Genomic DNA, 14,359 nt, shown 5'->3' with positions numbered 1-14,359 from the left:
TTTTTCTTATACAGAACTGTAGTATTGCATAATTTATTCTTCATTAATAAGTATTTAGATTACTTTTTACTCTTGCAGATACAATTGCAATGAACCTCCATGTGGCTGTATGTTTGTTTACATAACAAAGTAGTTCTGAAGAATGGATTACATTAAATTGAATAGTGGCAGTTTTGCCAATTTTAAATTTTCATAAATGAGACTGAATTTCCCTTTGAAATGTTAGCCATTTACTTTTTATTTGCTTCCCCATATCTTTAGCAATACTAGATATTATCAAACTGTTTAACTATTGATAAAATGACAAGGAAAAAATGTCATTTTCTTGCTTTAGTTACATTTCCTACACAAAGATCAAGAGGAAGACTGGGAGTCTTTTCATGTACTTATTAGTCATTGTATTTCATACGTGAAATATCTGTTTAAATGTTTTGTCCATTTTTAATAGCATCTTTTTCTTTTTTTTTTTTTCTTTTTCTTTTTAGGGCTGCACCTAAGGCATATGGAAGTTCCCAGGCTAGTGACTGAATCAGAGCTGCAGCTGCTGGCCCTATGCCACAGCCACAGTGAAATAGGATCCAAGACACATCTTCGACCTATGCCACAGCTTGCAGCAACACTGGATCCTTAAGCCAGTTTTGGAAGAGGCCAGGGATTGAACCTGCATCCTCATAAACGCAATGTCGGTTCTTAACCCCCTAGGCTACAAATGGGAACTCCTGACCTCTTTTTCTTATTGATATTTAGGAGCTATTTATACTTTATGGACAATAATCTTTTAGAGGTTATTATATCTAACAAATACTTTTGCCTATCTTTTGAATTTTGACTTTATGTTTTCATTATTTTGAAATGTAAACACTTTTCATGTAGTCATACATTCCAGACTTTTTATATACATTGAACTCTCCTTCCCTCCACCCCAAGAGTAGCCATTTGAGCCATCATCATTATTTTTGTTGTTAAATTTGCAAGTTTTAGTTACTTACTCATATCCTTTTCTTCATTCTTTTTTGTATATTGTCTTTGTTATTCTTTCACATATTCTTCCAAAAGTACATTAAAATTAACCTAAGTTCAATTAAATCTATTAAATTGGTAGACAAATTTAGTGAGAGTTGAGATTTTAATTTACAATTTTGAATACTCCCATCCAGGAATATGATATTCTCCCCATGCATTCAGTTATTATTTTATGTCATTAATTAAAATTTAACATATGCACATATGTATAATTATATGCATATATAATACAGTTATATCTATTTCTTAATAGGTATATATACTATGACATTTATAACTTTAGTTGCTATTATCACAGAGACTGCATGATTAAAACCTTTATTTTGGTGTTAGCTCCTGCATAGAAAAGTAATATTAGTCATCCTGTATTAAGCTGTGTTATTGAACACTCAGTAGTAATAACAGCTTTTCAGATACATCTTTCATTCAGATATAAATATTTCCTCCTTCTTTACAATATTTGCAGCTATCATTTCTTTTCTAGGTTTATTTATATTGACTAGAACCTCTAGTAAAATATTGATTTACCTCAGTGATAGAGAATGCTTATCCTAATCTTGACTTTTGAGCAGAATTCTGCAATTTTCTTTAATTTTCTCTAGTTTGTACTGTTTCAGGTTAAGAATAATTTAATTATATTCATAGCTCACCAAGGTTTTTGTTTTAGTTTTGTTTTAATTTAGTTTTGCTTTGCACTGATAAGAAGAGGCATAAAACTTTATCAAATGATTTTATAAATTCTGTTAAAGTATAGTTAAAAAAAAGGAATTTTTATGGGTAGCGTTTTTCAATCATGAGCCATAGGTTTATTCCTAGGATAAACTACATTGTCTTGCTGTATTATTATTCTTTAATTACATAATTGGGTTTAATTTGCTAATATTTTATTTAGAAATTTGATGCTTAAATTAACAGGAAAATTGCCTGATGGCTCTGCCCCAGTCTATTCTTATCTAATTTTGTCATCAGACTGCATAATCAGTAATATGTGATTATTGAAATGGGAGGGGGACTAGCAGTCAAATAATTAATCAGCTTCTTTCATAGATGGATAACCAAGATGGAGACGTAAATGATTACATTAATAAAACTAATACCAGAGATAGGATTGTGTGATTTACGATTTGTAAAGTTTGGGAGGCAACCTGAGAAGCAAAGACCAAGAGAATATGGGTTCCTTGGCAATAGCTTATTTCCATGAAACACTCTGACTGCAGTTACCACTAGGAAATTTGCCTACTTCTAGCTTTCTACTGTACATAACAACTACAGTTTTCTTCTCTCTTACATGTTTCCCATTAAATAGTTGTTTTGTGAGGTTTGCTTGTATTGTCTTTGAGTTCTCTGGCAGTTCCCAGACCACATAATAGGTACATAATCCATATTTGCTACTTGATGAAACTGTTTACGTGAATCTTGCCGTGCACTTTTATAGCACCCTTTTATTAGTTAAATATTCTGCAAAACTCCTAATTTGTGGTCATTTCTTATTACTGCAAGGAACATCATTGTTTCACCAGGAAGAAGAGAAGGGCTGGCATTTCTTTAGCCAGAGATTGCTTTGATGCCAACACTAAGAGATCACAGACCCCCTTTTACATTTTCACACTCAGTCCCAGCCTCTGAGCTAGGCTTTCCTGGAAACAAAGCATGCATTGTATTATGTTCTGCTGGAGACATGAAAGCTCCTGGGTTTGTTCATGGGAGTTATGTGCCTCTTTCCATCTGCCATACTCACCAGCATTTGGCAGCCAGCTTGGGTCCTTTGAAGAGTTAGTTTGCTTGATTAAAAATAAATAAATTAAAAAGCTAAATTGGGAGCTAGTCAGTTATTCCCAATTTGACGTCTTAAGTGAAAGTAAAACTTGAAAGAACCTTCCCCAACAAGCTTTGTTAAGTATGATGACCAGACTAGAAGAAAAGTGTATTACTTTTCTTTGAAGTCCAGCTGTCTAAACCTTTGTGGAATATTGCAAATGAATTTCAAAGGGAAATTTCACTTCTTTTTCTCTCTTGTCCTAAATTTCTGCTGCTGTCTCCTCCCTCTAAACTCAATTTTCCATTCTCTCTTTGGGGATAATTCATGCATTTATTCATTCACTGAGGAATGGTTTTTTGTTTGGCTACCACATATTAGGTGTTAGAAAATGAGAGTCCAAAGGTGAGCAAACATAGGTAAGGGCCCTGCTTATATAAAGCATAGGAAATGGTCAGTAATCAAATAATCTCCTCAGTAAATGTATAATTACAAACTGAGAATCAGGCTCTGAAGGAGAAAACTGACTTGGGTATGAGGAGGTCTCACACACACACATATACACATACCATGTACATACTCATACCTGAGACTGGGTCCCTATGCTGTCAGCAGAAATAGATGCAGCACTGTAAAACATCTATACTTTAATAAAAAAAAGTCTGCAATCAGACAAAAAGATAAATAATGAAAAAAATTACTTTTGAGTAGAGACCTGCCATTAAACATATCTAAATGGTATAAAGGTGGCAGTGAAGAAGAAAGAGGAACACATTACATGCTAATATTTAAGAGCAATAATACTCAACACTTAAGAGCATATGCAAATATCCTGTGGCAGAAGGAAGCATGGATATCTGAAAATAGGTTGATAAAGTTGAAGTAAAGGGAGAAGAAAGAACTATGTATGATGACCCTTGAACAAGACTCTACAGCACCTTGTAGGGAAGGGAATATGGAGTAAGGATGAGAGATATGATGGAAACAAATTTGGCTTTGAAAACATTGTCAGCTGCAGTATGATGAACGGAGTGGAAAGAAGTCACAGTGGCTAAGATAAAAGCTAAGACTTGACACAAGAATGACAAAATAAAACTGAACAGTCAACTTGACTAGAGTGGGTGGCAAGAGAAGGAGATGATTCAGGAGATATTTGACAGACAACATAAAACAAATGGATTGACACAGGAGTGGGAGTGGGTATTTTCTAGGCAGCCTCTAGCTCTCTGCTTTGAGTCACAAGCCACACGGGTTTTCCTCACCACCTACACTGTCCTCTGTCCACACTAGGTGAGTTTGACCATCATCATTCTTCCCAAACGAACAATGGCCCTCAATGTGCCTGAATCACTGAGTGATTTCAATTTCACTTACTTACCCTCTCATTATTGGACATTTGAGACCTTCTTGAAATTTCCTCTTCTCCCAGCCTCTATGACATCAGAGTGCTGTGGCTAACCTTCTCTACCTCTGACCACTTTTTCTAAGACTCATCATAGGTTTCTCTTCTTTTAGCTGTCTAGTAAATACTGGTACCTTAGCTACTCTTCTAAGAATATTCATTCTCTTCTTAAACACATCCAGTTGCTATTAATAAGCTAGTGACTTCCTAACTAATATCCTCTGTAGACCCTTCCTAGCCACCTGTTGGTTAAATCTACTATATGTATCAATAGCCACTCAACTTCAGAGTATCTAGTTCAACTCTGAATACCTACCAAAGAACTATTAGTGTGCCTTCAATCAGTGATTTGGCCAGTGACTTATGATTTTGCTATATACTGACCTGGCCAAAGGACACAGGCTTTTCTTTTCCTTCTTCATAACTCTTTACAAGCTGTTGTGAACCTTTATATTTTTCTAAATTCAGAAAGCAATCCAATCTTTTTCAAATGCCAAGTCACAAATAAATAATTTTTGCTGTACTGTTTCTGTATCCTTACTCAAAGTTTGCCTGTATTTATTTGTATCTTTGCTACAGATTTGTCAGATTTTGATGTTCCCAGTATGCAAACACAGTCAGACTGAAATCAACTCAAGGCAATTAAGTTTAATGACCCATGGGCTTTCTTTCCTCAAGCATTTTTCTTCATAACTTAAATTAATGATAGTTACCTTTATACTCATATGATACAGAATCAAAACCTTTTTAAATGAGGAGGCAGAGGAAGAACAATTTTCAATGAATAAATTAAATTCTACTAAGACCTCTAAGAAATACAGTTCAATGAATGTACTAGTTTAAGACATAATAGAAAATCATATCTGTTCATGATAATTCAATTTCTAGGTGAACAAAAATAAACTATTATTTTTATTTATTTACAAGGACTAAATTCTATTTTTAGGATGCTTGGCCTAATAAAAAATGCTTTTTAAAAAGATTACATTATTGTCTTTACCTTCCAGCAGTTTACCATCTGAAATTTAGGTAAGTGAGTCTAGGAATAATGAAGTATATGTTACAGTTGTGGGAGTATGAAAGGCAGAGGTGTGAATTCTGATTTTGGGTGTTTGAGAGGGGTCTGTGGAGGAGATGATATTTGATCCAGGCCTTTATGTATAGACATGAATGTAAGAGAGCCTATGGAAGGACTACTTTCAGACATAAATGACAAAAGGACATTCTCTCACGCCATACCCACTCAAAAAATAAACTCAAAGTGGATTAAAGACCTAATGTAAGCCCAGATACTATAAAATTCTTTGAGGAAAACATAGGCAGAAGAACACTCTTTGAAATAAAGTGTAGCAATATCTTGTTTGATCCACCTCCTAGAATAATGACAAGGGATCAATCGCCAAAATACACCAACAGCTCATACAACAGAACAACAAAACAGCCCAGTTGAAAAATGGGAAGAAGACCTAAATAGACATTTCTTCAAATACATACAGATGGACAGAAGGCACATGAAAAGATACTCAATATCACTAATTATTAGGGAAATGCAAATAACAACTACAATGAGGTACACCTCACAACAGTCAGAATGGCCATCATTAAATCTACAAATAACAAATGCCGGAGAGTGTATGGAGAAAAGGGAAGTCTTATACACTCTTGGTGGGAATGTAAATTGGTACAACCAATTACCAATTGGAAAACAGTATGGATATTTATCAGAAAACTAAATATAGAACTACCATATAAGCCAGCAATCCCACTCCTGGACATATATCAGGATAAAACTGTAATTCAAAAAGATACCTGCATCCCTATGTTCATAACAGCACTAGTCACAATAGCCAAGACACAGAAACAACATAAATGCCCATTGACAGATGAATGTATTAAGAATATGTGGTACATGTATACAATGGAATACTACTCAGTCAAAAAAGAATGGATTAATTCCATATATAGAATGTAAATGCAACTAGAGATTTTCATACCGAGTGAGGTAAGCCAGAAAGAGAAAGACAAATACCATATGATATCACTTATATGTGGAATCTAAAATGTGACACAAGTGAATGTATCCTTAAAACAGAAACAGACTCACAGACTATAGGACAGACTTATGGATGCCAAAGGGAGAGGGGGAGGGAATGGTATGGACTGAGAGTTTGGGGTGACCAGATCTGAGCCACAGCAGTCAGATTCTTAACCCACTGTGCCATAGTGGGAATTCCATTTCCTGAGGATTTTTAGTTTTAGACTTTTCTTTATTTGATACAGACTAAATACTTGTGTCCCCCAAAATTCATATGCTGAAATCATAACTTCCAAGGCAATGGTATTGGGAGATGGGAACTTTGGAGGTGATTAGGTAATGAGCGAAGAACCCTTCTAAATGTAATTAGTGCCCTTATTAAAGGAAGCCTCAGAGAGACATCCTCACCTCTTCTGCCATGTGAGTTTACAGCTAGGGGACTTAGGGTATAAAGCAGGAAACTGGTGCTCTCCAAACACTGAATCTGTCAGCACACTGATCCCAGACTCCCTAGCCTCCAGTACTGTGAGAAATAAATTCCGTCATTTATAAGATAAGCAGTCTATGGTACTTTTGTTATAGCAGCCCTCGTAGTCTAAGCCCTATTTCCCAAGGAGTAAAATGAATCATTATTTCTTAACTCTCATTTGTTATGCCTTTTCTATAATTTCCTAGCCTCTTCCATATTATTCAATTTATACTTCTCGTAGATTTGCACTGCTTCGCATTAATCTCTGGGAAGGAGTGTCTATCAAACAAATGAAAATCAACCCAAAGTCTAAATATGTTTCTATATTTTATGTGTTTGTGTGAAGGGTGGTATATCAGAATCACCTGAGACACTTTTAAGAATTGAATTAAACATATATTTTATCTTTTCTAACTTCTACCCATAGACATACTTAATACATCAGAATATCTTGGCAAAAGGAAATTGGACTTTTAATAACTATACTGGTGATTATATTATATTCACCATCTAACTTATCCTTCAGATTGAGGACTACTAAAATAGATTTCCTATAGACCTAACCTCATTTCTGTTATTGAAGATATTTGACATTATAGATTCTGTGACTATTATGAGAAGGTTGTTGAGAGAAAGATTTTACCTTTTTATACAGAAGAACTTCTTTTTTTTTTTTTTTTCTTAATGTATATTTTTGACCACTTTGTAGCATATGGAGCTTTTGGGTCAGGGATCAGATCCAAGTTGCAGCTATGGCATATGCCACAGATCCTTAACCAACTATGCTGGGCCAGGGATTGAACCTGTGCTCCAGAGATTGTGCCGATCCTGTTGCACCACAGTGGGAACTCAAGAAAGAAGTTCTTGGAGTTCCTGTCATGGCGCAGTGGTTAAAGAATCCAGCTAGGAACCATGAGGTTGCGGGTTCGGTCCCTGCCCTTGCTCAGTGGGTTAACGATCTGGCATTGCAATGAGCTGTGGTGTAGGTTGCAGACGCGGCTTGGATCCCGTGTCGCTGTGGCTCTGGCATAGGCCGGTGGCTACAGCTCCGATTCAACCCCTAGCCTGAGAATCTCCATATGCCGCGGGAGCTGCCCAAAGAAATAGCAAAAAGACAAAAAAAAAAAAAAAAAGAAAAAGAAAAAGAAAAGAAAGAAGTTCTTAACTTGTGTAACTTTCGACTACCCTGCAATGAGAATAGGCTGCTCTGCAAAGCAGTAAATTCTGTCTCTGAAAGGTTTGCACAGGAATTGCATAACCATCTGCCAGAGAGGAAAATGAGTGAAAATGAGACAGTGACCTTTCTCCCACACTGAGAGTTAAGATACTTGGTGACAAGATATTACAATTAACTATCTGAACATATATAAACAATGAGTATGCAATGATGGCAATCTCACCAAATATTGAAGTTTGCTTCATGTTCTTGAGAAATCATATCCCTGGTAAATATCTGTATGAGAACTCCTCAGTGACAGAATCAATGATGTATGATGAGCAGCTGTCCAAACAGTGAGCTTATTCCTAGAAACAATACCATTCAGATGTCCAAGATGCCTGAGAGAACAACTAGTGCTCCTGAGATGTCAAATAACACTTGATATTAGAGTGCTCAAACATACCATGCTCTGGGATTCAGTATTTTAAAACTGCAATATATTTACCAGCCCAGAACAGAGTAATGATAAAAAAAAAAAAAAGCAGGTGTAAGCCTATAGCATGGTAGACTGATTTAAAGGCCACTAAAAATATTCCCACTCCCCAAATATCTTGTTTATAGCTTTTCTTGGCACTGCCATTAGTGAGTCATTCTTTGGGGTCAAGTCTGGCCATCTCCCTGACCTTAATAGAAAGTGAGGGACAGATCTAGCCTAGCCAGCAGGTTTTACAAGACCAGTTTCCAGAACAGGGAATTTCTCATTTAAGAACATGGGTAAAGGAGGGAGGAGTACCATGTTCTTTGCCAGGTGAAAGGGAAGGACCACAGTCCAAAAGGTGGCAAAGATGGCAGGAACTTTCAAAATTGGTATACATGATTTGAACTCGGAACCAGGAAGAAAACAAACATCAATGGTGGTAATCGAGGTGAATTCGTTCCCGAATTGTCTGGCCAGGCTTTGTTGTCTACAACTTTTTTTTTAAACTAATCTGAAAGGGTGGTAAATTCAAGTGTCTAGAATGGGATAGACATTTATTTCAGAGGGCAGAAGTATGATGTGAAGGAAAGAGGCTCAAAAAAAATGTGCTGATGTTAAAAAATCCCTCCTCTTTGAGTAGCATGACAACATATCCTAGTAGGAAGATTTTTTTATTTGACTTTTGCAAATCTTAGAGGATCAGTAATGAATTTAACCTTTGGTAAAAATAAAAGAACATTGTGTTCTGGCCTTTTGTTGTTGATAAACTTATGAATTTACCTGAATACCTTTGGTCCCATTTATTTAGGATAACTTAGACCCTGATTTTCTTGGTCTTGGCTAAGAATATAACACAATATCAATAAAAAGTCTGTCATTTCATTTCAATGCAGAACACTTCATAACAATGATTCAGGGTGGCATAAATAGCATACACACATAGCCCTGGTTAATAGTCTCCCTGTCATTGGATGGTTTAAGTATGCTTCTTACCTCTGTTTGAATTTGTTTTCCTATCCATGCAATAGAGGATTAGAGAAAGGTATCAGAAACCATGAACTAGTGAACATTGAACTACAGTAAGCCAGTAGACTGTTAGTTTGGTCAAGGCAGAGAGTTTTTCCTTATATTCCAACTTGTCCTAATGAGTTTTAATGCCTTTAGGCAGGACATACACACTTCTGTTTGCTTGGGGACCCAGCACCACACCCCACCACTAAGTCACTTCTATATTCCATATTTGTATTCCCTGCATCAGCCATGAAAACATTTGAATCTGTGGCTCTTTGATTAGATATTTTTTCAAATTTGTTTAGGCTCCTAAGTTTTTAAATCTATAAAACTCTTGAGAGAATTAATGTTTTTTCTCATTCCCTCCCCCCCCGCCCCATTAGTAGAGCAATAGATGAGCTGGAAGGGAATTCATGTATGGCCAGGGCTCCCTAGTATCAGGCCATCTTAATGCAGATACTATCACACCCATCTTATAGGTGACAAAATTGTTCTCAGAAATGTCAACTTTGCCCATGGTTAGAAATCTTATGTGGGAATCAGGTTAAAACCCATATCTGTTTGTTTCCCAAACCTCTCTATGATTTATTTCCCTTAGTGGGCAGATGTCTTTCACAAGGTTGGGTGGAATAATGAAACTTTACAAAGACCTTTGAAAACATTATTAATTTTAGGTATGTAAAAATGTCAGAGGAGTTCCCTGATTGCAAGATGGTTGTCATTGCTGTGGCTTAAATTGCAACCGTGGTGTGGGTTTTATTCCTGGCCCAGGAACTTACACATGCTATGGGTGCAGCCAAAAAAAAAAAAAAAGTCAGATGTCCAAATATGTCAGACTCTTTTACAAAATATTTTATTTGTATGCTGCTTTCTTTGACTAATAGTGAGCTGCCTTCATCCTTGGTACTTATTTGACTGTCTGAAGAACCACACAGTATTTAGGAATATTGTATAGAAGAAATCTGGCTTTCATTTACACAGTGATGTGACTTAGAAAATATGTCACAAATCACTCAAATTAGAACTGTAAAGTGATTTTATTCCTATCACATAACTTCATCTATTTTGTCACAGAATACTAGCTATCCTATAAATTCAAATTTGTTTGTACAAAATATTACAAAGTCTCCACAGGAAATTGTATGTGATTGGGTCTCTTGGTTATACAACAGAAATTGAAGAAACATTGTAAATCAACTATACTTTAATAATAATTTAAAAAAAATTCCACATGCTTCAATCTGGAAATAGTCCTGGATCATCCAGAAAATCTAACAGACTTAGAAGAGTTCTGGGAAGAAGTTCAGATATGTCTGAATATAGGAAGACAGAAAGAGTGAAAGAGTATTACTACAGTCATTAATTGAGCAGAAGACTTTATTGTGTTATATTTCAATTGAGAGTTTTGTAAATTTTAAGTCTGTTAATATAAAAAAAAATTGTGTTTAGGATGATTTTCATGTTTCATTAGTCACCGAATTGGCTACAATAAACATGGTGGCCAGCAAACATCCAGAACAAGAATGTTTGTTTTTAAAAGGGAAAAAAAAGAGAAAGATGATACACTAAAAATAAATAATGTTGCAGTTTCCGTCCTGGCTCAGTGGAAATGAATCTGACTACCATCTATGAGGACGCAGGTTCGATTTCTGGCCTTGCTCAGTGGGTTAAGGATCTGACGTTGCCGTGAGCTGGGGTGTAGGTACAGACTTGGCTCAGATCATACCTTGCTGAGGCATAGGCTGGCCGATACAGCTCCAATTTGACCCTGCAGGTGTGGCCCTAAAAAAAAAAGACAAAAAAGACCAAATAAACAAGTAAATAAATAATGTAAAAGATTGTCTATATGGAGAAACTCTCTGTAATTTTTTAAACTTTTGATTAACCAGCAATTCATCTGATTTGATTAAGATTTAATTAATAAAATGTGCCTTTAATGTGCCTTCATGGCGCAGGGGAAACAGATCTGATTAGGATCCATGAGGAGGCAGGTTCAGTCCCTGGCCTCGCCCAGTGGGTGTTGCCCTGAGTTATGGTGTGGGTGGCAGACATGTCTCAGATCCCCCGTTGCTGTGGCATATGCCAGCAGCTGTAGCTCCAGTTCAGTCCCTAGTCTGGGAACTTCCATGTGCTGTGGGTGCATCCCTAAAAAGAAAAAAAAAGTTGAATGAATAATTTGAAAATTTTACTTAAAATAACAAAGGCTCAAATTTACAGATAGATATTCTCTGCAAGTGTGGTGCAAATAATTATAAGATATATTAAAGCAATTAGGCTGCTAAATTTTACTTTCTGGGATTGGGGCCTTGGGGGGAGTCACCGAAACTGCTGCCCTTTTCAAATAATTCACAAATGTGCTAATTATGTGTCAGATGTGAAACTTGAGGCATTGTGACCTTCAAGCCAACAAAAGACCTTTTCAAGTAAGCCATTTCCACATACATTAATAAAGTGAACAATGTCCTTCCACAGCTAAATAATGTATGGCTGTTATGGCTGATATTTTATTACATGTAAATGCAAACCAAGGAGTTGTTTCACTATCAACATATTAAAACTCATGCTATAAAAAAGGCAAAGTCTATCAATCCATGTAAGTAACATTTTGTGTTAGTTTACAAATGGTGATCCAAGGATATGTTTGTGGTTTGCGTCCATTATCTGCTGTTTAACTGTAGTCTCTCACAGCTGAATGCATATGGGATTTGACCAGTAAAACCTGCCATGTGTTAAAGTATGTAACACCTAACAGAGACATAATTAGGAAAATGATTGTTGGAAAAGTGATCTTGTATTGATGAAGACAATAATGTATTTTGAGGATCAGAGAAAACACCGCCTCTGTACATAAGCACACACATGCTAGCAAGGGAATGGTGAATAAGAGCATGATTCAAAGAAAAAGAAAGGAATTCCATGATCTTTCTCATGGTTCTTTCATTTTACAAAGAAACAGTTTATAAATATTACATTTAGGGAATGGACATGAAGGTAATTATTTAAAAGGGCGCTCACTTCTCTGGAAAAGAACAGCAACATGGATGCAACTAGGGATTCTTGGAGGTGAAATAAGTCAGAAAAAGAAAGACAAATACTATGTTATCACTAATATGTGGAATTTAAAATATGGTACATATGAACCTATCCACAAAACAGAAACAGACTCACAGACATAGAGAACAGACTTGTGGTTGCCAAGGGGGAGGGGGAAGGGAAAGGGATGGACCGGGGATTTGAGGTTGGTAGATGCAAACTATTGTATTTAGAATGGATAAATAACGAGGTCCTACTGTACAGCATAGGGAGACATATTCAGTCTCTTGGGATAGAACATAATGGAGGATAGCATGAGAAAAAGAATGTGTACATATGCACGACTGGGTTACTAGCGGTAGAGCAGAAATTGACACAATACTGTAAATCAACTATATGTTAATAAAAATTTTTAAAAAAGGGAAAAAAAGAGTGTGAGTTTCAAAAGCAATAATGTATAAAAACATGTGGATGTAACTAAGGCTTTAAATCAAACTGACCCCTGGAATGTCAAACAGGGTCTTTGAAGTTGTAGTAGAAAATCATGAGCAGGATGAAGAATTTAATTATCTTATATTTGTCCAGCTTTGTAGTGTATTTGATGCTGAATAAAACATGAACAAAGATTCATTCATGCTTACTGAAACAAGTATGTGTAATAGATCTCTGGGAAATAATAAACCAATTACAAACTTAAACCACCATCATATGCGATTCTAAGAATCTATTAGCATTTGATCCGTAGATGAACTTTTTTTTTCAGTCCCATAGGAAACTAATAGTTAGCATCTTATTGTGGATTAGACGTTGATATCAAGAGACTATATAAGGTTTACCAATTCTCTCATTATTCTTACTTTTGGTTTTAAACAATTGTCTATGGCCCTTTGTTGTTATGTAATAGATTCTCTGAATGTGTCCATAAAACAGATATCAGTGACATTTATGAAAATGCTGTTGTTTGTCACTGAGATTCTCAATGAATGTATACATGCTCTTCCTTGTTTAGGATAACACATATTCCTGCATTTCCTTGGTAATCCAAAATAATTTCCATAATTTTGGATTGTATTTAAGGTGGCAAACCTTGCTTGTTCCATGTCCACAAATGAAGATGGGATTAAAATTGTCAAAGTTGCAGCCAATCACCTGGAAACCTTGTGTCCTCAGGTATGATAAGTTACTGTCTCTTTCATTAAACTTATAAAAAATATATGTAATGTTTCATATTTTTATACATATAGAAATGTATTAAAATATTTATTTTAAATACAGAATATGACTCACCCTAAGGTCACAGTTTATTTTTTTACTAAGCACCTCGTTCTTTATTTAACACCTGGTTGTTGTAATATTTCCTGAGAGACTATATAATAATTTTGCGAGAGAAAGGTATAGTTTGAAGTCAAAGCAGTACTTCATCCAAAAGATCTGATTTATTTTTAGTCATTATTTATTCTGAAATCTCAAATCATCTGAAGGGAATGGATTTTCCCTCATATAAAAAGAAGGCATGAGTTTGAAAGAAGCAAGAAATGTTATGTTGTCTTAAATTCAGGATTTTTTAAAATCCAGAGAGCAACACATTTTTTAGAGATTTATTTCTAGGTGACATTGTCTTGAAGTCATGAATTTGGTTATGCATAAGGTCAATTTTAAACATCTTCCTTGTCTTAGAATAAGCAATAACTAATGTGGATAATTATTTCCTATTAAAAACCACACGTTGTAAGGATGTGAAATATAATAATGATTAGAAACTTCAAGTCTCTGAACATCTGCTGAGATTTCTAATTTTACTAAAAGTAGAGTATGTGTTAAATTCTTGATTTGCCCTGCTGACAATTTCATCTCTAAGAATACTGAGGAAACAGTAAGGGAAGCTGCTTCTTTAGATTTAATAATTATCAAGTGAAAACTTGCTGAAGAAATGCAGCCTAGAGGACCTGCAACTGAGATCTCTGAACTCATACGTCAGTTTTCTATGATGTTC

At 35.5% G+C, this 14,359-nt stretch overlaps 1 protein-coding gene across 1 annotated transcript in view; it reads left to right on the top strand.

Moving 5' to 3' along the window:
• Nucleotides 1–14,359, top strand: part of LOC125116320 (catenin alpha-3) — a gene marked incomplete at its 5' end in the record, with an annotated part of 829,627 nt that overhangs the window by 155,165 nt on the left and 660,103 nt on the right. The window contains one exon of the mRNA XM_047761436.1: nt 13,444–13,536. Coding sequence (XP_047617392.1) covers nt 13,444–13,536 — 93 coding nt within the window. The remainder of the gene's footprint in view (nt 1–13,443; nt 13,537–14,359) is intronic.

This window comes from Phacochoerus africanus, chromosome 15, assembly GCF_016906955.1.
Source record: "Phacochoerus africanus isolate WHEZ1 chromosome 15, ROS_Pafr_v1, whole genome shotgun sequence".
Classification (NCBI taxonomy): Eukaryota; Metazoa; Chordata; class Mammalia; order Artiodactyla; family Suidae; genus Phacochoerus; species Phacochoerus africanus.
The sequence above is the reverse complement of the archived record's forward strand: the minus strand, read 5'-3'. Positions and strand labels throughout refer to the sequence as shown.